The sequence below is a fragment of the Myripristis murdjan genome, chromosome 11, assembly GCF_902150065.1.
Source record: "Myripristis murdjan chromosome 11, fMyrMur1.1, whole genome shotgun sequence".
NCBI classification, from domain to species: domain Eukaryota; kingdom Metazoa; phylum Chordata; class Actinopteri; order Holocentriformes; family Holocentridae; genus Myripristis; species Myripristis murdjan.
In genome coordinates this window covers 10,255,467-10,281,736 of record NC_043990.1, presented here as the reverse complement: position 1 = coordinate 10,281,736, position 26,270 = coordinate 10,255,467, and the positions used below count along the sequence as shown (strand labels likewise).

Genomic DNA, 26,270 nt, shown 5'->3' with positions numbered 1-26,270 from the left:
TGACCTCTTTTAATAGGATTATGGCTTATGCTTCTTAACTTTGCACAACAAGCCTGTCAGTTCTTCAGGCCCGGGCTGAGGCGGATGACTTATGATGAAGCGTGTAAATGTGGGACCAACTCACGTGACGTCGCCGGCGTAGTGGCGAATACGGAAGTGTTTCTGAAAGTCTAAGGTCTTGTCGGTGGGGTTGAGCTGCAAACAAGGAGACAGCTCTGTTAGTGCAGGGGCAGAGAGGGAGAGGGAAAAAAATAGCAATTTCCTGATTTACAACTCAAGAAACACAAGTTTGAATGTAAATTGCATACATTTACAGAACATATAAGTCGGCATTGAGAAAAGGGAATAATGACTGCCTTTTCATACGGTGTCATGCATTTAACAGCAAAGCATCTGAGGATGAAACAACACTGAGGGCAAAACAGGGGAAACTCTGCCCTCCACTGATGAAAACATGCATCTGTGTGGATGCTGCAAGATGAAATTAAAAATGACCTTTTAATATTGTTAGCTAGTTCTCCATATCAGAGCAAGATGCCTTTAACAGTTTACAACCAAGGCTAATAAAGGGGTAAACATTTTATTTCCTTGTGTTTTTAAAATCAAGAATGTATTGTTGTTACTTGCTGGGAAACAGTGCATTTGTGGGGACTTTGTGCTGAATTAGGCAAAAACAAAAATTATTTCAACCGATAATATCATAAGAGGCTTCTTAACAATGTCCTCTGCCTCGTTAAACGACATAAAACCTCCAGACCTCCTTGTTTTCTTTCCCTCAACACCATGTTTGTGTCCTGACGGCTGGAATTGATTAATTTTGGATAAATACGAGTGTGTGAAAGCTGAACATTTCACAGTGGATTGCATCACCAACTCTCTCTGCCCACGTCTGTTATATGATCCGGCCCCAAATAAGCCGTTCCAACCAGAAATATGTCAAATTACAGAGGCAAGACACCATCAAATATCATTCCGGTCCTTCGCCCAACCATTTCTTCCCTACGTCTGAAAAAAAATAGCTTTAAGTCAACAAATCAGCACTTTTCCTTACTGTCTTTCTTTCTTTTTTCTTTTTTTTTTGTTTTTTGGAAAATATTAACACCGTTTTTCTCAGTTTCACACCGAGCAATTACAGATTGCAGCTCAAGTGTCTGAAGAGCGACAGCTGGAAGTGACAAAAACACTTTCAGAGTTAAACCGCTGCTCTTCAGGTGACTCTGCAGATGTCGGGGGCGGGGCGGACCGACCTTGCGGGACGTGTAGTGGGGGTGCTGGGCCAGTTTGGTGTTCATGCTGTCCAGGCAGACGGTGTCGGTGACTTTGCCGACAGTGAGGCAGGCCTCGTCCAGAATGGAGATGATGCCTTTGTGCGGCTGCTCCACCAAGTCCACGATGATCTGGTTGTTGAAGTAGTCGATCTGCACGTGCACAACGTTTTCGTTACGCAAGAGGGAAGCGGATTTATGACTGTTCACTGATTCTGTTAAATGTGTGTGTGTGTGTGTGTGTGTGTGTGTGCATCGAGTCACTGTGTGTCACTTCTGCATGTGTGCGCACATATGTGTGTGGGTGTGTTCAAGTGTATGTGTGTGTGTGTGCTCACGTGGTGCTTCACATGTACAGCATGAGTATGTATGTGTGAGTCATGTCTGTGTGCGTAAGTGTGTTGTTGTGTGTTTGTGTGTGTGTGTATGTGTATGTGCTCACATTGGGCTTCACTTGTTTGCATACATGGCATGTGTGCATGTGTGTGTGCACAAATGTGTGTGTGTGTGTGTGTGGGTGTGGGTTCAAGTGCATGTGTGCGGTGCCTCACATCGACAGTTGTGTGAGTCAATGTCAGTGTTTATGTGTGTGTGTGTGTGTGTGTGTGTGGGCATGGGTAAAGAGAGTGGGTTCACATGGCACTTCATGTATAAATTTGTCATCATGAGTGTGTGTGTGTGTGTGTGTGTGTTTGAAAGAGAGAGAGAGAACGAGTGAAAGTGAGTTTTCGTATGCTGTCATGTGCACTACTTTGTGTGTGTGTGTGTGTGTGTGTGTGTGTGTGTGTGTGTGTGCTCTCACGTGCTGCCAGGTGATGCCCTCTCTCTGGTACTCGTCTTGCTCCTGGCGCAGGATCAGCTCGATGAAGAGCTGCTGCAGCTTCTCGTTGCAGTAGTTGATGCAGAACTGCTCGAAACTGACCGACCACACACACACACACACACACACACACACACACACACACACACACCTCAGCAACATCCTCACCAGCCACCGGGCTTCCAACCATTTAAATGAAGAGACACGAGAGACCAGACACACACCTGTTATTGTCAAAGATCTCGAAGCCGTAGATATCCAGCACGCCGATGACTGTGTTTTTCCCATGAAGCACCGGGTTGTAGTCTTTAACTTCGATGACCGAGTTGATGCGGCCGACGATCCAGCCAAAAAGTCTTTCATAGAGGGCCTGCAGAGCAAAAATAACACACACACACACAGAAAGAGAGAGCATAGCAGAGCCGGAGATTAAAATAATGTGACAACTGTGAACATCAAAGGCATCATGTTACCATCTTTGACCTCATGCAGCAGGATCTGTGGCCTGATTCATTTAGTGATCAAGCAAAAAAACGAATCCCAGTTATGTCAAACACAAATTGGGCCGTACGATGACGATTACGGGGGAAGTCACAGAAATCAATATTTTGGCGTAACACAAAGCGACATCCACACTAAAACTTTTAGTGTCTGACGCTTTTGATCCCTCGCTCCGTAACTCGGTGTCATCTCTCTAATGTCGCTCGCGGGACTGCAAATCAGAGTGAGAGCACATATTCATAAGCTTTTATTTCTGTATAGCGGGACATTTGAGACAGTTCCTCTGACCTGAAATGACCATGTTCTACGGCGTTGTCTTGTTCATGAAGGCTACAAATAAAGGAGTGTGTGTGGAGTGGCATTTCTAACATCCTGACATCGCTTGTAATCCGTGAGAAAAGAGAGAGAGGGCACGCGGCACCTTGGCGAAAGCGTCCCGTCCAAAGCAGGCGTCCTGCTCCGAGTGTCCCTTCTCGATGACCTCGCCGCCCCCGGTGGCCACGGTGCGGTACAGCAGGCCCTTGCTGACGTTGTCGGGCTCGGTGGCGGTCAGCTCGGCGATGTGGTTCACGGCGTCCAGGTCCACGATGCGCACATCCTCCCCGTCACTCTCAAACTGGATGTTTCCCTGGAGAGAGAGAGAGAGAGAGAGAGAGAGAGAGAGAGAGAGAGAGAGAGAGAGAGAGAGAGAAAGAGAGAGGACATCACAGTGGAGCAGGGGAAGCAGAGCCCCTCAGTATCTTGGGTTACTTTTTAAAGTTGGTGATCGCAAGAATCGCAGCTTATTCTTCAGCTGATGCAAAAAATAAAATGACCAAAGAAGATAAATACAACAGAATAAAGATAAAAAATAAAGTATTCATTATCGAGGTCCATGTGACAGTGTCATTTCATTTTATAACCAAACTAAGTTCATTAACTTTCACCTAAAATACACAAAAAAAGTTGGTAACACTTTACAATAAGAGTACAACAATTAACGTTAGTTAATGCCATAATAAACATTAAGTAACAGTTAATAAACATTAAGTAACAGTTAACTAACCGTTAACTAATGTGTCTAAGAATCATGTACTAATGCTGTTCATGCTAAGGTACTAATTTACATGTTATTTAAGGGTTATAGTAGATATTATTAACATTAGTAAATGCCATAATAATCATTAACTAACAGTTAATTAACCATTACGGCATTAACTAATGTTAACTAACGTTAATTGTTGTACTGTTATTGTAAAGTGTTACCAAAAAGTTATTTCCTCACTTACCCCTAAAGACAGCTATTCAATCTGCTGGGAACTACTTCCTGTCTAAGAACACCAACAAACAATATCCATCCACCCCCCCAAGCCAGAACAGATTAGAAAGCAGGCTGATAGTTTGCTGTTGTTCTTCAGCAGGAAATAGTCCCCGAGGAAACTCTTCACCCCGAGGACTGTGGATTATGTCGCTGTTTCTGGATAGAGCTTCTGCCGTCGAGTTTTTCACATGTAAATTTGTAACAATTGGAGCTCCACAAAAGAAAACCCATCCAGCCCCGTGGTTTGTGAGCGAAGGGAGACAGGGAGGACACAAACTGTCTGCATGGATAGACTGCACTATGTTGTTTTGTGTGAACTGTTCCTTTGACTCATTTGAACCAACATGGCTGTCACATACCAGAAGGAGGATGGTGGCCAGGATCCTGTAAACGGAGTCGATCTCCTCTTTAGAGAAGCCGATCACCTCCAGCGCCGTCATCACCGCTTTGTGGTTTGAACGATCGTTACTGGACGTCTGAAGAGAGGAGGTGCTGTTCACATTTTTGACTTTGACGGCAAAGATGAACCAGAATTCATCAAAATAACCGTGAAAAGCCCCATTCTTCACACACATTATAGAAAAAAGTCACTGGTTGAAGGCAATCGAACTATAAGGGATGTAAGTGGTACAGTTTTCTTAGGTATTTTGACAAGACACCATTTAAAAAAATTGAAAATAAATTTGTGCAGTCAGTCATTTTGCAACACTGTGTGTAATTTCCCAAGGGTTGTACTTTTTCAAAACTCAAATTTAACCCTATAAAGCCATTCGTATCATATATGATACACATTTTCAATTCCGTTTTCCGTTTTCAGTTTAATCAATACTTGACCAAAATACTGTTGTATACCTTTGGACACTTCCCCTGTTCACCCTGGACCATACCATTGGCACTTCAAGTACATATCATATATCATACACCAGAAAGGTCGTGTAATAACATATATATTTTTTTATTTTTTATCTATATATATTTTGTTATAGGACAAAAAATTGGAATTTTCTGCCAATTCTTTCATAGTTCAGGCTTTATAAGGTTAACTCAACAGAGCTTGAAACTAACTTTAGCAAGAAAAAAGAGGGGGCTCTTTGGTAAAGGTCATGAACTTGTGCTCAAAGAAAAAACAAAGATTTCAAGTTTTGAGTGAGAAAGGATAAAAAGAAAAGCCTGTTTGATTAATAAAAAACTCATTTCAGTGTTTTTTTCTGTTCCTCTCACTAATATGTGCTTTGGTTTTTCTCCTCTGTGAGTAAAAGCTGACGGTGCTGGACTCACAGTGGACTCGGCTCCCTCTCTGGTGTACACGTACAGAGCGGGGTTGCTCTGCAGGTGAAACGCCTCCAGCATCTCAGGAGAGCCTCCGCGCAGCAGCTGTGAAGACCCAAAGGACGCCGCAGTCAGAGTGAGCGAGAAACCCGCTACAGCCAGCGGAGTCGAATGTCAGAGACACAAACACAGAACACAGCAGCTGCTCAAGTGTAATCTGCATGGCGGCTGCTTTTCAGGGTTATTTTTGGACGCGGTGTTTCTAAGCGCCGTGGAGTCTCTGCACATCACCTGTCAGTCACACCGTGTGGGCGGGACCGGGACTCTCTGAGTTTTTGTAGGGGGTGCACTTTGTTGTTGTTGTTTAAAATCTGTATCAGTCACAGTATCATTTGTTATTCCTCTAATTATGAAAAAAAAATCATCATCATGAAACACAGAACGAATCCTTTGCTGTACATCAAAGTTTTCATAAATGGATTATAGATCGACTGAGAAACTGCTGTGTTGTGAAATTATAGCTGTATGATTGTGTCATGGACTATCACTTTAACTACTGGCTAATATTGGTGTAACAATTCTTTCAGTGCTTCGATAACATTGATTATGAATTCTGCTGATTCGACCTTGGCCTGAATCGATGTGAAATACTTGGAATCAAATCACATTTCGCCAGGATTTTGGAATTCATCAGCAGGTCTGACGTCTGTTTTTGTTTTTTTTGTTTTTTGTTTTTTTGTTCTTCACATTTAAGAAGACAAGGATAGTCTAATTGATGTCAAAGTTAAAGCGCTGAATCAAGTCCCTGATTGAAAAGGTGCTTCACATACTCAAATTGAACTGAGTGATTCCGAAATTGCTCTCAAATCAAATCGCCAGCTGAATCACAAATTAAACTCGATCTCTGCTCAACCAAAGATTTACATCCCTGCTCAAATCCTTTTTTTTTTTTTTCTTCATTATCAGCTGACATTAAAGCACCATTCTGTCTTTCTGCAGGTGAAATGTGCATCAGTTCCTTTAAATATCCTGATACTCTGATGTTTTGTTTGATCAGACATCCACAGTGTGCTTTACAGCCAATCCAGGAGCTGGAGGAGCGTCAGCGTTTACCTGGTAGAACGAGTGGAAGTTCCTCTCGCCGTTTTGCTGCTGGACCACCCGAGACTGGAGGGGAAAAAACACGTCACAGCGTTAAAGGAAAGTTCCACCCACTTACACCAGTCTTTCATGTTCAATGCATTCCAGTTAAGCAGCTTTGCAATCAAGTGTTGTGTCTGTATTTTTTTTAACTTTCCCTCAACCTGCCTCGGCCACTTTTACATCAGTTAGTGGTTTGCTACATTTCCCAGAATGCCTTTTGACGACCCTCAGAGGACTTGTTGCATTCACCTATGGGCTGTACGTCTACGTGGCGTATTTGCGTAATAAGAGCAAGAGCGAAAAACTTTCCACTGAAGGACAAATGAGTGGATTCTCCCTGTATGGTGGCTGAATGTTGGTGTAAAATGGCAACGGACACCAAAACCCGGTGGATACGGTTCATGTTTTAGCTGCTGACAAAAGCATGACGTCAAGATGTTGTGATGTCAAACTCCAGTGTTTCAGTGTGACTCGGTGGTGGGAGGTGGACTCAAATCCTTGACTTCATTATAGCTACTGTGAAAGATGTTACTTTAGTAAACGTAAAGGAGTTCTAGCAATAATGTGCTGAAGCAGGGCCAAAACCATCATTTCAGCATTGGGGGGGACAGACATTTTGGGAATGCCTGAACATTGAATTGCTAATATATTCCAGCAATATTTTGTGGGGGAGACATTTTTGGAGTGCCTGAACATTGGGGGAGACTCAGTGAGTACCTCTCAATGTATATGGGTGTTTGGGCCTTGTGCTGAAGTATAAAAAGTAAATGTAGTCATTCTTAAACTCAGCGTTACATTGTTGTTGTCATATTCATGTTTTGCATACAAAACAAAAAAACTTGATTAAATGCACTTTCCAATGTTACTTTCCACCTCTGGTTTTCATATCAACTATGTTTAACCTTTTATTTTTTAGAATAAGAAAAAATCCCACACAAATCAACAAAACAGGCCTTGAAATGCGGCGTGCATCACCAACAGCTGTTTTTAACATTTTTTTTAAAGCGATTTACTCCGTTTTTTTTTTTTTTTTTCACTGCAAACCAATCCATTAAAACAGTGTGAGGATAGCAGCTTCATCCTGACCGCCGACAAGGAGAGAGACGGGTCAGAGACAGACTGTAAGGCTATTTCTGCTCACTGAGGATGGATCACGGCACCATCGTTCACACCGGATCCGAGTGCCAGACGGTTCTTTAGCAGGGAGGATAAATACAGCAGCATCATGTAGCCCCAGGTGAGCTATTAATTAACACTAGTTCACAGGCACATCTATTCATAGGCGCTCCCTCACACCTCTTTTTCATCACCTTCATGAAACATTCATGCTCAGAAGGAATGATGTAATCTCAAAAACTACAAACGAGCAGAAACTTTTGAGTGCTTTTCCTCAGAGCACTTTTATTTTTGCAGTGTTTTTTTTCTCTCTGGGACCATAAAGGAGTCCGGTCCATTGTCCGCACACCTGCTATCATCCTCTCACCTTCTCCAGCAGGTAGTTGTTGATGTGGCCCCCGGTGGGATCGCCGTTGAAGTTGAAGTTGATGTCCATGTACTTGCCGAAGCGGCTGGAGTTGTCGTTGCGATTTGTCTTGGCGTTCCCGAAGGCCTCCAGCACACAGTTGGACTTGAGCAGCACATTCTTCACACTGATTTATCACGTTGGGGTAAGCAATGATGGAAACACGTGGGGAGTGAGAATAGAGTGAGACACAACATGAAGAAAGTGAGATGATGCATGGTAACAACCACTGACTCCTGCTTGATTTGAGAGGAAAAACAATCAGTGTCTCTGCATTTCGGTTTCCAACACTGAGTCACCGACTTCCATCACCTTAATACTCAATTATCTTACGTCTGTTCAGCGCCTCACCTCTCCACCTCAGCCCTCTGGCTCGGGTTTGTGATTGCTGCAATGTACTGCATGATGTACTTGCTCGCTTCAGTCTTTCCTGCCCCACTTTCACCTTTAACACAAAAAACACAAGGAAATCACAACGCTGCTCAGCTGAAGCAGAAATTGGAGCTGTGTATCGTGATATTATTGCAGTCTCTCATTAATTACATGTGCAGAGGGAGTGAAGGTGTTACCTAAAACATGACTTGTCTTTATAGCTTCATATTACCAATGTGTATTTTAATATCTGCTAAATTACTGATAGAAAGGCAGAGCAGAAATGCATGCACAGTGCAGACATGCCATTCTCTTTGGCCACAGACTGAACATGAACACGCTGCAAGTTGAAGCCAAAAAAGTAATAACACACAGCCTCTGTGACCCTGATAAATGATTTTCAATGTATTTAAGTTAAACCATTTTCATGCAATTAAATAATTTAAAAAAAATGTAATTCCTGTCAGGGTGGAAAAAATGAGAAACAGCACTGAGACCATCACTAAAACTGTCCAATTAAAACACAGACTAATGTGTGTGTGCAGAGCAACTTAAATATCTTCCAGGACTCCCTGGAAGAAGAGACCTTGTATCTCAGTGGGATCTTCCAGGATGAATTTCAGATTTCTTTATTGCCATTGTGCAAACACGCAACGAAATCCAGGTGCACTCAAGGACCGGGCTCATGTATAAAAATAAGCAATAAATAGTAATAAAATAGTAATAAAAATAAATAGGAGATAGATACACTTCATACACTCAGGTCACTGCAGTTTCACAGACTGTTTCTATGCAACAGCGATCAAAGAGGAAGCCCCACTGTATCAGCAGCAGACAGCACTGATTTATATCTGATATTAAACGGCCAATACACCAATTTAAGCAAAGTGCACGCTGCAGAGCACACCCACAGGAGGCTGATATGTCACAGAGGAGGCATAAATGAGAGATGTGCAAAATAGTTTAACTCTAATACAGCAACATAAACCCTTAAAAGAGATCTTTGGAAACACTGGATCCTGTCACATTTTATTTATCCTCCATCAGCTGACCACACAAGCAGGGCTGCTGTCACTCTCATCCGACGACAGCCCATCTGCATCACATCAGGTCATCCCACCGGTGCTGAAAATAACGAATCTGCAGTCACGAAGGGTCACAAAAATCTAAAGTTGTTCACTCGTGCATTTTGTGCACTGGCTCACACTCGGGTTTCCAGAAAAGGAAAACCGCACGAGTGTGGTTTTGCGAGACAAACCTGAAGAAACAGCTTTCATTCAACAAAGAAAAGACATGAAACTGCAAAACCTGAGCGAGAGCCGGTGCACAAAATGCACAAGTGACCCCTCAACACTGCAGATTCATTATACTCAGCACCCGTAGGTTAACTTGGTGTCATTTGATGATAGTGACGGTAGCCCTGTCTGTGTGGTCAACAGAGAAAAGAAGTGAAACTGGCATTGTATTTAGGGTTTCCGAGTTGGTGCTGAGACGTTTCCTACAGCGTCAGGCCACACGCAAGACACGTTTATTAATAGCAGGACTGCAGAGCAGGAGGTGACGGTTAGGGGGAGCAAAAGAGACGCACCTGATATGACGATGCAGGTGTCTTTGGCCCGTCTCTTCATGGCTTTGTAAGCTGCATCAGACACGGCGTAGAGGTGAGGAGGGTTTTCGTACAGCTCCCGTCCCCGGTAAGCCTCGATGTTCTCTTTCCCATAAATGTCCATGTGCCTGTACGGGTTGACGGAGACCACCACCTCGCCGATGAACGTGTAGATGCGGCCCTTTTCAAACCTGTGCAAGACACACAGACCAAAGTTGCACCATCAGATTTGTGCTGCAACACTTCACGCCTCTGAGCCAAGCGCTCCAAGTGGTGCAACAGTCAACATAAATGAAACTAGTAGTTTTCAAAGCCCCAGGACAGTTTAATTCACTACAAGTTGCGGCAATGCAAGAAAAACAAATGTGTGATTATCGTGGCATCATGTGTCAGTTTCACCACTTTGAATCTGTTTGTCAGCGTTCATGTCAGAGGTATTATAGTTTTGCGTTTTTCATTCATTTTTTTATTTTTTATTTTGATTTAAATTTTTGTTTCCAGTTCAGCGTAGTTTCAGTCTAGTTTCCAGAGTGGGTTTGCCTGTTTCAGTTTAGTTGTTATTCATTAAAAATGTGTACTTTAAGTTTAGTTCTTCTTGGTTTCAGTATTAGTTTTAGGTTTTTCATTATTATTATTATAAGGGTGGTATTTGTCAGCGACAAGATTTAAGAAATTCAGAATAGGAAATACAGTAGAAACACAACACTGTGTGCTGACAAATTTAACCAAATAAACAAAGATAAATACAAAAGACATTTTTTTTTTTTTTTTTTAATTTTTTTTTAGCTTGTTTTATAAGTATAAAATATTGTTTTGGTTAGTTTTCATTTTTTTCTAAAGTCTACTTTTCGTTTTTATTTTTATTTCAGTCAGCTAATATGTTTTTTTCACACCCACTTTTAGTTTTAATTTTGGTTATAATAATCTGTATTCCTGCATGGCACCTAAACAATTTACTACTCAACACAGGTCAAATATCTCTTCATGTGATGGTTCCACTTTAAATGGTTCAGGGCTTCATGAAAGTCAACCTGAAAATGTCTGAAAAACCTCAGTGTGTGTGTGTGTGTGATGTGTGTGTATGAATTTATGAATTTATTTCGCTGTTTCATCTGTTCATTCACTCAGTGAAGGCGGCGCAGAAACACACATGCTAAAATGAGAAATCTAAATAAATACATGCATAATAAATAAATAATAAAAGAACTACCACCCATCGGTGTGAGATAAAAAAAAAAAAAGTGTGATAAATGATCACACCACCTCCCACGAAAACACCTTCGTTTCTCATCAAGAACTTTAATCTGACAGGAAGTGACACAAGTGTGTGCGTCAAAAGCAGGAAGTGTAAGACTTTGCGGTGGGGAGGGGAGCTGCCATCTCGCTCTTGTGTAACCTCGTGTTCACTGGATGAAGTGGGAGGGCCGGCGAGCCGGGGCCCTGACGCCGACACACTCGGTTAATTAGCACTCGGCCAATCAGCAGCTGAAACACTGAAGTGAGGGGGTTCAGGACGTGAGGCGGGACCGACCCCCCGGGTGATAAAAAAAAAAGTGTGATAAATCCTTCTCACTGTATCTGAGAAGGAGAATACATCTTTTAATTTTTATAGCTAAAGCCTTAATGTTCAAATTACCCCGTTACATATGCAGCCTGTTATCCATCCGCCATCAAACATATACAAGGGCGCAAATTTCCCTTAGACATTGGGGGGGACACATTTAGTGGGGGGTCAAGGGGTCCTCCCCCTGGAAATTTTGAGTATCTTACATATAATTTCCTGCATTCTGGTGGATTTTTATGCACCCATTTACCATTTTTATGCATCAGTTTTTCTAGGAAAATCTTATTTTTAAAAATATCTACTATAAATTTTATAAATATCTATCTATCTTTTATAAATATTGCGCCCATGAACATATAATACACGTTCTTCAAATAAGCTTCTTCTTCAAACTCCTTCTCCACGGACAGAGTTGGGGAAATCTGCCTTCCATGCATGGAATGAGCCGCAAAGCCTTTTTAACTTAGATTCCCTACCTACAATTCATATTTTTAAAAGTCTGTTAAATACTGTCCTTACAGAACAATGTCATTGTCTGATATAGGCTTTGTCTTTGTGTAATGGTCCCCCTCTGTGTGTCTATGTGTAATTGGTGTCCTTCTGTGTTTTAAACTTTTTTTATGCTGCCATTTTGACCAGGACTCCCTGGAAGAAGAGACATTGTGTCTCAATGGGACCTTCCTGGTAAAATAAAGGATAAATAAATAAATAAAATAAATAAACAAGGCCATGATTGAGTTTCGGTCGGGTCAACATGGTGCACCTGTGCCTGCTTCATCTCTCCCTGTGTGTGTGTGTGTGTGTGTGTGCGCGCATCAAGGTAAACGCTGAGGGAGCCTGGGACCGACACACACACACATTCACACACACAGCAACTCACATCTGAGCAGCTGAACGTTCCTCCTGTTCCCACACCGCTGCAGTTTACCCTTGAGTGCGGTTTGTTTTGGTACCAAATAAAACATGGAGTTGAACCCGACAGCTCCTGCGTCTCTTTCCTGGTGATGTAATGAACTCTGCTACGTCTCTGTGCCGCTCAGCTGAGGCCCAGGTGACGCTAAAACTAATTTACACAGGAAAGGGGGTTTTCAAAGGGAGGCTGGGGGACTCGAGGGGCTTCCAGGGGCCCTCAGAAAAACGAATAACAGTTATATTCCGCTTTAACATCGTTCACTAGAAAGTGTCCCGATGTTTATTTTAACATTTTGTTTTAATTGTCAGTGATCAGGTATGGCATCTAGAGCTTTTAACACTCGCACAAACCAAGATATCTTTTCATATCAGGGCAAAAACCACTTCATTTGGGGTCTGCAACTCGATTACAGTTAATTAGGGGGTCTGAAACATGAAAAAGTTGGAAAACCCCTGCGCTGGCACACACTTGGAGAGCAAAAACCCACCGCCCACACCGAACTATTTTCTAATTTGCTGTTACACCCAAACAAATCCCTCCTCCCCCTCTTTAAATTTTAAGTCGACATCAAGGAGACTTAAGATGTGACGTCAAGCCTCTATTTGTGGCGAAGTTATAGCAAAAGAAAAATAAATGAATGAAAATGGCCTGATGACAGAAATCCCAGATTCAGATCATCACCCAAATTGAACGAATTATTCCTTGGTCTCAAACTGATCTGTTCACAAAATTTAAAGAGATCCCTTCATATGTTTTCGAGACATCCTGCTGACAGACTGAACCACAGCAAAAACTCCCCCTCCCTGATGGCAGCAGTGGCCACCGACCAATATGAACAAAAAGGGGAAAGAGTACAGGTGCAAAAAAAAAAAAAAAAAAGAAAAAGGGAAATCCCATAGTTTGCCTGAACTCATAGGTCGGCAGCACAATGTTTTTTTGGTTGCACCGCTTACACTGTTGCACCTGTGTGTCCAAATGTGTCACCGGGCAAGTCTGATCAAGTCGTGTGTGTGAAATCCTTGGGGTACCTACCGCATACTTTGGCAAAGAAAACAAAGCAATTGTGTAATAATAAGTGATGCACACATGTTAATTTGGAGCCATCTGCTGTTCACGTGTCAGCTGGAGAGGTAGGAGTTGTTTTGAAGTTCCCTAAATCCAGAATACGCTTCACGTTACTTTGAATTTTCAGTTTTTGTCTGAGTCCACCGATCTGTCAGGTGACCGCTGGGGGGGAAAAAGTGTTCGCGTTGTGTAATGTGTCCGTCCAAAGTGAGGACACGACAGCTGTTTTCAAACATGGAAGGAAGTGAGAACGTCTGGGGATGAAAAGCCATCTGGAGTCAGAGAGACTGAGAAGTGTAAAATCCCTGCGTTGAACAGATACACTGACACTACGACCAAAAGAGAATAGAAAGAAGGTCACTTGACTCATTCAAAACCCCCTGCAAGATGTCCCGACACGAAAAAAAAAAAAAAAAACACCAGAAAAGCCATCAAAAAGGTCAAATGATCCATCAGGTTATTCAGTTTCATTGAACCGAAGTGCTGCTTTATCCTTGATTTGTTATATGTATATACTGTGACAGCTGCACTGATGATCCTATCAACTTCAAGTTCATATCCGAACCCTGAGGGCGAGCGGGAAAGTTGACGCAGAAATGACTCATTTTTTTTCGGCTTACTTCACGCTAATTTCTCCCGTTGCTTCACTTTGAAGAAGTGGTCAGGAGCGATGTAACGTCAAATTGTTAAAACCCGGCTGTGGTCTGTGTGAGCTTCACACCGGCAACAGAAACCGTAAACTACAACATTAAACTCCACACACCTTATTTTCAGTCATTTTGTGGTTCTAAGAAGTGATATGAAGACCTACAAGACTCTTTCCCTTGTGTGTGTGTGTGTAGCGTTTCCCCCCCTGCATCTCTCACACCCATCTGTTCTCCTCCTCTCTACCGGCGTCTCAGGCCTTACCTCAACTTGAGATTTTCCATAAACTGCTCCATGGTCACCTCATCCAGGAGGACAAAGTCTGACTTCCCGAACTCGAGGCCCTCCAGCTCGGCCATCGCTGCACACAGATGGGAGCTCACACACTGACAAAACACACACGACAAGACGCAAGAGGGAACGAAAGCAACTCAAGGGAGAAGAAAGAGAAGTATGGTAAACGTCTGGGGCCCGGTAGTGCAGGCAGTGTGCGTGTGTGTGTGTGCATGTGTGTGTGTGTGTGCAGTGGGTGTGGCGTAACTGTGTTCTTTTGTGGATTCTAGGGTGTGCTTGAGTCAAGTCACTGAGAGCTGTGGTCTACATGCTGCAGCACGTCATGCTGTCAGTCAGCCTGTGTGTGTGCGCACACCATCGCGCACGCCTATATAAATAGCAAGAGCTATCATTAAATGCGCACACACACTTCTGCATCCTCCTCCTTCTCTCTCTTCCTGCCACAGCGCTCTCAGACCTCAATGTTTCGAGGCACAGCCGTTAGCCTCTCTTGCTTTCCCCCCCATCAGCCTCCGCCTTTCCTTCATGTGAATTTTCTAGTTTTTTTTCCCTCTCCTTTAAAAAAAAACTCCACATTAAGGCAGTGCTGACACGCCGCCAGACCAGACCAGACCTTGCAAATTTGGGGTAGAAAATAACCCTTATCTCCTGGGAAGGATCATGGCATTTCCTTTCTTAACTTGGCATTGGGCATCCGTCTTCCATAACGTTTGTCCTAAACTTTGGAGGTTTAGACTCCCAGCAGAGCCCAGCTGGAGTTGGGAAACTCCAAGTCAGAATGAGAAGGTCCAGAAAATCAACTTTGTAATGCAAAGATAAGACGTGCTGGTGTGAAGGTGTGTATGATTAAGCTCAGATGGCGCATGTGTTTGTACAGGGATGACAGCGGGAATACTGTAAAGCGAATCCAGTCCCACAGATAAACCTCTGTGGTTGGAGTTTAATTCCAGACGACAACACTCTCCCTGCGAGAGTGATTCTACGCACCGTTTCGGTTCAGTTTCATCATTCCCAGGTCTGAATAAATTAGGGAAATGCACCGAGACAGCGAGCCTGACCTCTTCATCCCCATCATCATGGGCTGCAGGCAGTCGGCCAACATGTTTCAGCAGCGCTGGGCTTATCTTTCCCAGCACAGGCCGAGCAACACGGCTCGGAACATGACTCAGATGTGTTTTTCCATGACTAGCACAATGATGGCCTGTGTTGTTTCTGTTTTATATAAAGATACCGTGATAAAGAGGAGCTTCTGCTTTGTATGAAAACCCTGAAAAAAGTTTCCATTCAAAAACTAGAGGGCACCGAGAGAGTCCATGCCACTTAGATTTTAGGTCCCATTTATTTCTTCATCCTGAAAACAGGCGATTTGATTCATAGTTATGCCTCCAAAACTGTGTATTAATGAATATTTTATGTTTCTGATTTCCCACTGACAGACACAGAAAACAAACAAAAACAAACCAGCAGTGGCAAAAGCAAAGTTGTTTGCCGAGGCAACAAAGATGTGCCGTTGTTCTAGTTTCTTTTTTAATTATCATTATTAGAATGAGCTCAAAACAGCCTGCAATAAAGTCCTATCGCAAGTCAAGCCAGTGTGCAGGATTTTTTCTTCACTAGTGATATTCTTACTCAAACAAAACTTTTAAGTCATCAGTATAGTTATTACTAAGAGCCTATTTGCATGGTTTTCTTATAAATTAGATTTGGTACAAGTAAAGTTTGGTATGAGTAAATTGACCTCACCATCAGGCCACATTGAAAAGATTGCAAATTTTTATTGATCAAAAATGCAATGCCGTGCTTCTGGGTCAGACACACCCTCACTAGAGTTACTGTAAGTAGGTTCTCAGTGGCCTGTTTTTTTTTTTGTTGTTTTGTTTTTCCATGGTTAACCATTTCACATAAGAGTCTTCTCTGTGTGATGAAACCTGCATCCAGTATTACAGTATACCCACTGCGTAGCACCCTCCACCATACGATATTGTCTTAACTTTTATTGTTAACCGCACTGTAAACTGCCCATTTCTTAGCAGATCCTAATCACACGTCAGTACTTCCTCTCTCAGCATGACTTCAGTCGACTGACAGCGACTGCCTCACTTCCTGTGCAGGGAGGGAGGAGACGGGCAACTCGAACTTCCTCTCCCATCTGTCTCTGCCTGCATCGACGTGCTGCGTTCAGGTGTTTCTGTGACAATGACAACTGAATGGGCCTAGAATAAAAACCAGGGCTGCCACAAGTCCATCACGTTTTCATGACTTTCTGCGACTAAAATGTTGAATTTCCTTCACATCTGTACCCAAATTTTAAACACACCTCTCATCCGGAGGGCTGATTAGTGTTTAATATTCAGTTTTATTCTGAGGAGGAAGTGAACATAACATGAACACAATGGAAAACAAATTTGGTCTCGTTTGGTGAATAACTAGTTACTATTACAATATGTATTTTTTATATAAATTCTTGTCCCAAGAATTTATAAATTTCCTGATTTTCCCTGTACATTCCCACAAGTACTGCCAGATACCCACTGAGAAGACTGCAGAACATGAGACAAATATGGAGATGAAAAAGGAAACAGGTATCAATTTACCATTTAATGAAAACCCCAAAAACCCTCAGTTGACTTCAGATGTTTTATTAGGCCAACATTACATTTGTTTAATGGCTTAAATGGATCGAGCATGTCGTTTGTGTGATTAAGTATGATTTTTTTTAGGCATTTAACTGTTGCTCTTACACAGTGATTCACAGTGAGTTAAAACATAGAATACGCTTAAATTCCCTTTTCATCAATATTGCAAGTAAATTATAGGCAGTGTTAGAGTGAGTTATTAAAGAGGTGTGCAGGCTTGAAGGAATATATGGGAAGAGTGGGCGCGAATCAACAGGGATGTGATATAATCTTCAGTTGGATTAGTCATGTCCTTCATTTCTTGTGTTGAGTGTTAACAAAAAAAAAAATCAGACGGCAGTGAGTAAAACAGAATTACAGAATCACATTCATGGATCTGACTTACCAATCAAAATTTTACACTTAATCAGTCAGCGTCTACTTAAAAGTGCTGAGTTTTAGACAAATTTAACGTCATGTCGTTATCTATTCAAACAAATTACTTATTGAGGCATCAGATCATCCATAAGTATTAGAAAAAATTTTAAACGCAACCCAACAAGTCAAGCTCTGGTTTTGCTGACCTTCACACACTATTCTCACTGGCCTCTTTATGCATTATTTCTTTTTATGTCTCTTAAACCCTTGCCTAATTTGATTGAAGATTTGGTTTTGTTTGAGTGACTGCATCATCTTGGATGATCCTGGAGGAAGTTGTTTGTTTTCCTTCTCGTGCCTGTGAGGGGCTTCCTTTTCTTCCTTTTCCTTTTCTCTTCCGAGGTTCGTCGACTGGCTTCTTCTCCTGAAAAGTCTGGTTTGACCAGCCCCAGCTGTGGGCTCAGCCTCAGCACCTTCCTCTTTATGATCCTCATACCTTGACGGAGAGTAACCGTGGGCGCCAGCAGGAAGTGGTTCATGGACGGCACCGTGAGCTCGTTCTGCTTTCCGCTTATCGCTGAGTCTGGGCAGAGAGCTACTCCTCAACTTGGAGCCTCTGTCCAATGTCCTCCCTCTGAGCATAGCCAGCGGCTGATCCACTGATTTTCCCAGAAGCCTCTGCTTTAACTCATAGCTGTCGGCAGACGGCCCGATGAGACGAACTGTATCGTCAAGCTGACTGATGAACACAGAGTTATAAATAGATTTGTACTTCTGAATCCGCTTAGCAACATCCACCTTAGTGTCATGATCGAGGTCCTCCAGGTTGATTTTCTGTGTGCGAAGGCTTTTCTCTAGTTTGCTTAAAAACTTCTGCAGTTCCTTCATGGCGATTTTTGCATTTTTCCCAGATAAAGAGACGTTGCTCAAATCGTTACCCACCTGGGACACCTCTAGTTTAGTGTTATTCCTCTGTAAGATTTCAGAAATGTCTTTGTTCCTTACGCGCTGAGCATAATCCATAACATCTGTACCAATGGGAAAGGACACAGCTGTGGACGGGTGATGGTCTTGTCTCTGTGACTGAGAAGCTCCGTACTCAGCAGAGTCGGGGTGGCCGTGTGAATTGGTGAACGCCATAGACGAGGAGCTAGTAAAGGGAGATGGAAACTCGTGCAAAGGTTTGTTTCGAGATGCCTGGGGGCTACTGTTGCCGTTTTCCCAGGGCCTGTCACTGGTGTAGTTTTTGGGTATAGCTCCGGAGGAAAGCTGGCGGCCTCTGGGAGCGGGTGAGGTGGAGTTCTGGGTGACCTGAGCTCGGGTTTGTGAGTGAAGAGGCTCCTCCAAACGGACCTTCACGGCTCTGAGCTGCTTGAACGAACCACTGACACGCACCTGATCTCTGCTCAGCTTAGTCACCTCAAATCCATGTGAGTGAAGGAGTTGCTGCACCTCCGCCTTATCAGGGAAATTTCTCAAATCCAGAGTGGCCTCCACTGGCAAATCCATCTGGGAAGAGACCAAACAAGCAAACATAAACCGACAGAACAACACACAAAAACACACAGGCATTTTTGAGCAAGCTAGTGATTAATCAGTTCTGTCTTCATTTTAGATAAGCATAATTGTGCATGTACAGTTACCTCAGGAGTGTCCACCGCATTAACTCTCAGAGGGAACTGCTCTTTATCCACCTTCAACATGTGAGCACTCTGCTGCAAGACACAAGCAGCAACTGAGGGAAGAAAAACACTGATTTTAGGAAGATAACACCAAAAACTGTCAAGGTAAAACAGATCTGACAGCTCCAACCATAAAAGAGCAGTTGGTGCACAGCTATCGCCTTATAAAAAATAATGCATCCATTTAATTAAACAAACCCTCTGGTACTTCTAAATCCCACTCCTGCAACCACGACGCCAATGTTTCGCAAACCAAGACATTTATTTATTCTAAAACAAACAGGAAATATCACCAAAGACATTTTATAGACTATAATACAACTTCTATTGTGTATCGCCTCACATGTGCATGCCATTGCATTTGCACAGGGCGCACTAAAAGACAGATAAAGGACAGATTTTCAGAACACAAATATGCAATGAAAAACCAGAATGTTGAGTACCACCTCACTTTAAACATTTAATGGAGGCACAAAACAGCAACATTTCCTTGTTGAGGATTAAGGGCATAAAGAGGATGAAACCATTTATTCGGGGTGGCGATTGGTTTTGATGACCTGCGCTGGTTTAAATCAGGAGGTTGATTAAAAACTGTTTTTAAAAATTTTCACTGTATGGATTCATGAAATGTATGATGTGATTTGTTGTTTTGGAGGCTCTTTTGGTGCCTGATGATATGGACTCTTATGTTCTTGAATTTATGGAGATCCTGTTGAAAAAGGATGTTTGGACAATGCAGGGAGGGATCATTCACAAGTACAAACCAATAGGATATCAGTTTGGGAGAGAAGCACAGTTTTATTTGGAGGGACAGGTGGATGAGAGAGGATTTGAAGATTTGTGAAGATTTTATTGGTTGCGATTTTAATTTAAAACCACGAGTGCAGGACAATGTCACTATTTAAGATCCTCAGTTTTACAGGAAGTAGAGGTCATGTGAGGTCATTTCATGGGGATGTGAAGATGATTTTTTTTGGCATTTCTGCTTTGTTAGACAGTCACAGTGGAGAGAGACAGGAGAGACAGGGCAGAGAGAGGAGATGACCTGCAGCGAAGGGTCTAGGCTGGATAACCCAGGCCACCGCAGAGGCACCTGTTCTCACCTCAAACCCTCATGAAAACCCATACAAGTCAAAATTGCCTCTTTTTTTTTTTTTTTTTAACTTCCGGTGAAGTCATGTCATAATAATAATTTTTAATTAAAGACAAGCTCCTTGCTCTGATACTCCACACTTAAGTGCCTAAAATTTGGGGGGGGTTTGGATGCATTTGTAAACAAATTTGTAACTCTCCCTCCTCAAGAGCAGCAGCATTTTCATTTTTTTGAAAGACATAATCACCCTGAGACCACACCGCTAATTTCCTTTAATATGCGTGTAAATTCACAAAATGCATCCTAGTATTAAACTGATACTAAATGAAGTTCAAATCAGTTCCAAAGAGTGACTGATTTGTTCCTCAGATGTTGTACTTTCAAATTCGCTTTGGGCTTGAACTCTGTTTTAGGACGAGCTGCCTCAGTGTCCAACTAGAACCAGTTTTTCTGGTTGAGAGGAGCTAAAGATGCAGATATTCAAGCTTTTATCGAGTGTGTCACAAGGAGACCTAGTGAGGAGTCTAAATGTAGTCTACAAATATTTCATGTCTGGGTGAGAGGTTTGATCTCAGGGCTGGAGCAAATGTTAGATACGAGGTCATGCTCGGATTATGAAAGAGTTTAGATTCATGGTGGTCATACAGACTCTTGAGGCACCGGCACACAACTGGAAATCTTAAAAACTGTGTCACAACCATTTGCCTTGTTGGGCCTTGGTTCTGTGCCCTGATTGGATAGGCCAGATATCTTACAAAGTTAAAAGCACAATGGAAGGAGGGAAAATCATCAAAAGTGGGGTATGAACCCTGGACTTCCATCTAAAGGATAAGGTAGTTAGGGTTGGCTAAGGTCAGTGTCAGTGGAAATGCACCAAATAGCTAAATCAGTCAACAATTCACTATACCAAAAAAAGTGCTGACAAATTTCCCTTTGGAGACAGAGATTTGTGCAGGAAAAACTGATGTTGTCCTCTTATTCGCCACTAGATGTCGACAAAGACAACAGATGACTTAATGCCCCTCTTAGGAATGCATAACCTGAAGTTTTCTTGAAATGATTTATATATTTGGTTGTTGTTTATTCCACTTTTTTTTTTGTTTGTTTTTTAACCACAGCATCACCGTCCTGAAATCGACTATTTGCTCCATAACTCACCCTCCGGCTCCTCAAATATGACGAAGGCCTGTCCGGGACTGCTGGTCGGATAAACCACCCAGAGCACCTCCCCTCCTCCATTGCGGGGTCGCAGGAAATGAATAAGCAGTTTATCTTTAATTCTGTCAGCTGATAATGCATGCGGGACTCCCAAAACCTCGATTCTGCTTCCCTGTTTCTCCATGGTCAGTGTCTGCAACACAGGGCAAACGTAAACACACCCAATGAGCAGCCTATATTCCCTCATATTCCCATATATTCCATATACTCTGTTTATGGGCTATATTTGTTGTGAAGTCTAATACTGTCATTAACACTGACTGTCAAACCCCGTTGCACTTCTTTGCCTCTATTTATTCACATTTTAGGCAGCAAAATCGGCCCATGTTACATTAATCGAAAGTGAAAGTAAATTCCGCTTTTAAACAAGTTAGGCAATATTAAAGTAGTAAATATTTCAAAGTTATGCCTGCTGGCCGTGGCGTCACTAAAGAAAGCAGCAGAAGGAATAAAATGCGGTCTAGATAAGAAATACTGTTTTGGGAAATTAAAAAAGGCTTCTTTATGGGAGTTATCCAGATTTCCAGGCATAAAGGCGACAGAAATTATTTTAAAGCAGAAGCAAAGTAACAACCTACCTCTGAGCTTGATAAGGCAAGCCCTATCTTACTTAAATGCTACTTGCCTGAATATATTTCTTGGTTGACTCCCATGAAGTCTGACAGGTAAAGAACAAAATCGAAAGTGAATGCCCTGTGCGCTCCGGGACGGTAAGTTTTTTTTTGTTTTGTTTTGTTTTTTCCTTAGCAAAGCGAGGGACGTTACATTCACAGTCATCCACCTGCAGCGAGCCAACTGAGGAGGCAGCAGTCTTGCACCGGACAGTAACTCCAAACTTTATAGTGACAAATATCATAACATATTCAAACAGAAATTAGTATTATTATTGTTAAAAACGTTTTGTCTTTTGAGAAGCTGCTGTCTGTCATCATCAGTATGATGTCATTTCCTGGTTTTCCTCTTTTTAAATCAGTGTTTCAAATGTTGTCCTCTGTAAGTAAACTGCTTGAAAACCTGAAAATAAAACCGTATGCAAAAGCAAATCCTCAGAGAAATATTACCTCATAAAGTTTAAATGCCATTGGTACAAGTGAAAACCTGAGGCATATAGCATTCAACTGTAGACCACGTGATGCGGCTGATACATTGACACACTGGGATTTTCAACAGTTTCTACATTTTAATTGTGTATTAAAGGTGGAACACCTTCAAAAGTAACTGTCAGTTTAATCACTGTGATTTACAGCCTCTGAAACGCTCAGTCATTGCAGTAGCATGGAGCTTTATCGCCCTCTACAGGATCTCTGGCGACATTACACCTGCCATGTGGCTTGCAGAGTGTGCCATAAAAATAAACCAAATGCAATATTCTATCAGCTGGAAATGAACGGGCAGAAGGGGTTTTGTTTCAAGGGGGAAATGTTAACCAGTGATCATTGCTCAGTATTTTAAAAATACATATATCCTAGTTTCTCCAATATTGCACCATGCCTTTGTCACACCGAGACCAGCGCTGCCTTGCTTTATATGTGAACATAAATACTGCATCAGAAAATTGAAGACTGACTCCGGTCTGTTCTTGGGCTTTCAACAAAAGAATCGGAAGCTAACACCTTATTAAACAGCAACCATTTGATGCTTCTTTAAAGCAGGCAGACACTGTGACGGCAGCTTTTGTCTTTTGTCAGATGATGGCAGACTTGTTGGGAAATTAAATTACAATTTTTCAAACTTGTCACTCACAGGTAAGCAAAGATTCTCCTTACTGTTTTACCATGATTTAGTGATGAGTTTAATCTAAAAAATATATGTAATGGCAGTTACCCAGTGGTTCATAGGCCCTGAATGAAGAAAAAGACAGCAAGGCAGGATTACCACAATTTAATGAAATACAGGTACAGAACAATCTGTGAAGTCTAGAAGAGTTGCATTCAATTCCATGATCATCCACTCCAACCTAAATCTTACTCTTGTAACACTGATGGTCAATTTACACTTCTGCATCAAAATGCCTCCCACACACTTCACCTAACCTTAACCACAGGAAAAACCTTGTTCATGTGCACCTCTCCAAAAAATTGTAACTGCAACTGATTGGTCTATTTTACCACTCTGTACTGCTCATATTTTCATTTTTACAAACACCTCATCTCTCCAAAGTATAAGGCCTACCAGTTGTCACTACAACGACACTACTGTCTGGTGCTTTCAGCGAGCCACGCTGACGCAGGAGACATCCTCAGGTCTTATTTGGTGCCCAAAAAGCTTCAGTCTTGCCAAACTCGTGCATCACACTGGGAATTTTCCGGCGGGTTTGGTTTTCCAAATATGGGCTTCATCTTCCTCACGCTCCTCCACCTCGCAGATGGCGCCTACAGAGAACAAACAAAAAGGCTGTCAATTAACACCACTTCAGCATCTCACACTGACAGCTGTGAAGGCGTACCGTCACTCTCTTAACACTTGGTGTGACAAGTTTTTACAACTTGTCCATTTGCAAACTGGTAGCTGGCCACGACTGTTGGCTTAAATAAGAACGCGACTGTAATGAGGCAGCCATGTTGTAGTATCTCGGCCTGAACCTACCTCCTGGCTTTGATACGACCAACGTCTGTCAAACAGAAGAGGTAGTCAGGACTTTCTCTGCTCCTAGAAACAAAAACAGGATTCAGTCAGCGATCTGATGGCGACAACAACATAAAGCAAAAAAATTTCATTTGGCATGATACCTACAATGACATTGTGTGAGGTTTACCTATAACCCTGCAGTGAAGAGCCACAGCAGGGCCTCAAACAGCCCCAACATCTCTCTAGCAGGCACTACAGGAAAGGACAGAGCCACGGCAGGCTCAGCCTCGCTGGAGGTCTGCACACATCTCACTCTTTTCCTCACTAAACCAAAACCAGAGTAGCTACTGACGAATCTCAATTTATTGTTTATTTACATATTTTTTAAATTGTATTATTAGCAGTGATCTTTATATTGCCGAAATGTTTGGAATTATGTTTATCCATTTTTTCTGTAAAGCATTTTGTACTGTGTTGCCAAAAAGGTGCTCTAAAAAGGTAAATTTATTACAGATGAACACATTTATATTCATTTGGGGTGGGTGGTGCTAATATACAATTGGGTGTACATAAGTAATCTGCACCCAATCCAGCACCACGCGCATACAACCTGTGTTAAAAGTAGAGCATGACCAAGTATTGCACAAAATTAGACAAGACAAAGCTGCTAAAAGTGGACATACAGCGATGTGAGCTCATAAAATCTTCCGTTTAAAGTCAGTTTGGTGTAAACTCACCTGACTTCACACCTGGTGGTCAATCTCCCACCTCAGCATCAGATGTCAGTCAGGGGCTCTGAGCGGGGCAACACGTGGCATCGTCTTTTTGGTCCTGTAGAAGAATATGCAACTTTGCTGAGTGATGAAATGCCAAAATGAAGCCAAGTATTGCCTCAGATTTACTGCGGAGGAAAAAGTAATTATGTCTGCAGGTTTTCAGCCCCAAAGGTCACATCACGAGTTTTTCCCAAATCTTTTAATCTGGATCAGAGAGTCAAATCCCTGATATCGCTGAATTTGACCCGGATTTCCAAAACAAAGTCAAATTGGACAATTCTGTCCCAGATGTTGGTCAGATCAAGATTTCAAAAGCTGAATTTGCAGCATTTTAATCGTCCTCTAGCTTTGCATCTGTTGGACAAAATGCTACACCAAAAAATGTGAAAGAAGCTTGACCTTCTTCCCATTTTCCGCTTCCCACTTTCATTTATGGGAATGTACAAACCAAGGTCTACTGTAATCTCTCTAAACCAGCTCCAAACCCACCTGGAAACCTAATTTCCAATCGCCAAATCCAATTTTGATCTTGAAAATCAAGTTGATGCATCAGCTTTGAGCTCACCAATTCTCTGACTTACTCCAATCAAGATCAGGATTATAATTTCAGATGAGTTTGGAAAAACTGGGCTCAAGAGCACTGCAGCTGTGTTACAACCTCAGACACAGTCATGATTTAATGCAGCAGTGACCAACGTGCTCTATCACCCCACAGCTCCACATGTTCACTGGACTAAGGCACATTACTACTACAAATAACATAATGACTAATCCTCAGTCTTACCTTTCCATTGTGCTGCCGTAGTTCACCATCAGTCTGTAGGAAAACATAAAATATATTTAATAAGAAACAGCAGTTTAAAATCTCACAAATGCATGCAAGCGTGAGAGTTGCAAAGGCGTCGACGTATCGCTACTTTAACCCTTTGAAACAACTTTTTCAGAACAATACAGCTACTTCCTCACAGTTCAGTACTTGCGTCACTATTTCTCAATGTTACATATTTAATAAGTTTGTTCATTTCTAATAGATGGCGACAGATACTTTGTGACAAACCTGAGCGCTCCGCGGCAAGCAGTAGATCCAAGAGAGCTGGGCTGCAGCGGATGTGACGTCAGGTTTATTTATGCGCAGGTTGAGTCGCTAGGGGGCGGTAGAGTCCGGCTGAGGGCTGTGTGTGCCGTGAACCAACTGAACTCACCTGGATGTTGGCTCATCTGTCTGCCAGCACTTCAGTCTGTGCCATCGCCCACAGGCATCATTACATGCAATAATCAAAGAAATGTATTTCTAATTTGGGAATATTTCTCTGCAGATATTTACTGTCTGCTGTGTGGAGTGTTATCAAACGCAATTCAGCCTTTATTATTCTGAATAGCAGTGGGTATCATCATCATTTTTCTTCTTACCATCATTATTGGTATGACATCATCATCAAGCAAAGATATAACAGTAGAGTTTGCACAGATTGTATCATCATTAATATTATTGTTATTATCGTTATTGTCGTTTTTCATTTTCTTTTTCTTCTTCTTATCCATTATCATCTATTATTATTATGCATTTAGGTCAAGATGTAAAAGCATAGTTTAAGTGCTTTACAAGAAGACATAGAAATGAAAGAATAAAAAATCTGAGACAAAGAAAGAAAGAAAGAAAG

At 42.1% G+C, this 26,270-nt stretch overlaps 2 protein-coding genes, 1 long non-coding RNA gene and 1 other non-coding gene across 4 annotated transcripts in view; all 4 read right to left on the bottom strand.

The window, feature by feature from the left end:
• Positions 1-14,428, bottom strand: part of myo1g (myosin IG) — a 52,780-nt gene extending 38,352 nt beyond the window's left edge. Inside the window, exons 1-12 of the mRNA XM_030062893.1 lie at positions 14,250-14,428; positions 9,781-9,989; positions 8,172-8,265; positions 7,782-7,947; positions 6,269-6,322; positions 5,165-5,260; positions 4,246-4,362; positions 3,008-3,214; positions 2,310-2,455; positions 2,068-2,182; positions 1,248-1,418; positions 125-195 (exon numbers count right to left, since the gene is read on the bottom strand). Of these exons, the coding sequence (XP_029918753.1) occupies positions 125-195; positions 1,248-1,418; positions 2,068-2,182; positions 2,310-2,455; positions 3,008-3,214; positions 4,246-4,362; positions 5,165-5,260; positions 6,269-6,322; positions 7,782-7,947; positions 8,172-8,265; positions 9,781-9,989; positions 14,250-14,344 (1,541 nt within the window). The 5' untranslated portion in view covers positions 14,345-14,428. The remainder of the gene's footprint in view (positions 1-124; positions 196-1,247; positions 1,419-2,067; positions 2,183-2,309; positions 2,456-3,007; positions 3,215-4,245; positions 4,363-5,164; positions 5,261-6,268; positions 6,323-7,781; positions 7,948-8,171; positions 8,266-9,780; positions 9,990-14,249) is intronic.
• A 2,533-nt stretch (positions 14,429-16,961) lies between these two features.
• rbm43 (RNA binding motif protein 43) lies at positions 16,962-21,420 on the bottom strand. The gene is made up of 3 exons (XM_030062898.1): positions 21,206-21,420; positions 18,916-19,007; positions 16,962-18,781 (listed from the first exon to the last, which is right to left on the bottom strand). Exons 1-3 carry the CDS (start codon positions 21,387-21,389, stop codon positions 17,513-17,515), a joined length of 1,545 nt encoding a protein of 514 aa, XP_029918758.1. The 5' UTR covers positions 21,390-21,420; the 3' UTR covers positions 16,962-17,512.
• Positions 21,421-23,131: 1,711 nt separating this feature from the next.
• Positions 23,132-25,746, bottom strand: LOC115367240 (uncharacterized). Its single transcript, XR_003928895.1, has 5 exons — positions 25,667-25,746; positions 25,394-25,426; positions 24,571-24,664; positions 23,852-23,914; positions 23,132-23,637 (listed from the first exon to the last, which is right to left on the bottom strand). It is a non-coding gene; the product is annotated as an uncharacterized LOC115367240 (long non-coding RNA).
• On the bottom strand, positions 24,004-24,137 carry LOC115368452 (small nucleolar RNA SNORA9). Its single transcript, XR_003929031.1, has one exon. It is a non-coding gene; the product is annotated as a small nucleolar RNA SNORA9 (small nucleolar RNA).
• Positions 25,747-26,270: the final 524 nt, after the last annotated feature.

Coding starts and splice junctions, on each gene's coding strand:
- rbm43 (XM_030062898.1), bottom strand. CDS start 21,389: ATGGAGAAACAGGGAAGCAGAATCGAGGTTTTGGGAGTCCCGCATGCA. Junction 19,008..21,205: donor CATATTTGAGGAGCCGGAGG/GTGAGTTATGGA, acceptor TTCTTCCCTCAG/TTGCTGCTTGTGTCTTGCAG. Junction 18,782..18,915: donor ATGCGGTGGACACTCCTGAG/GTAACTGTACAT, acceptor GTCTCTTCCCAG/ATGGATTTGCCAGTGGAGGC.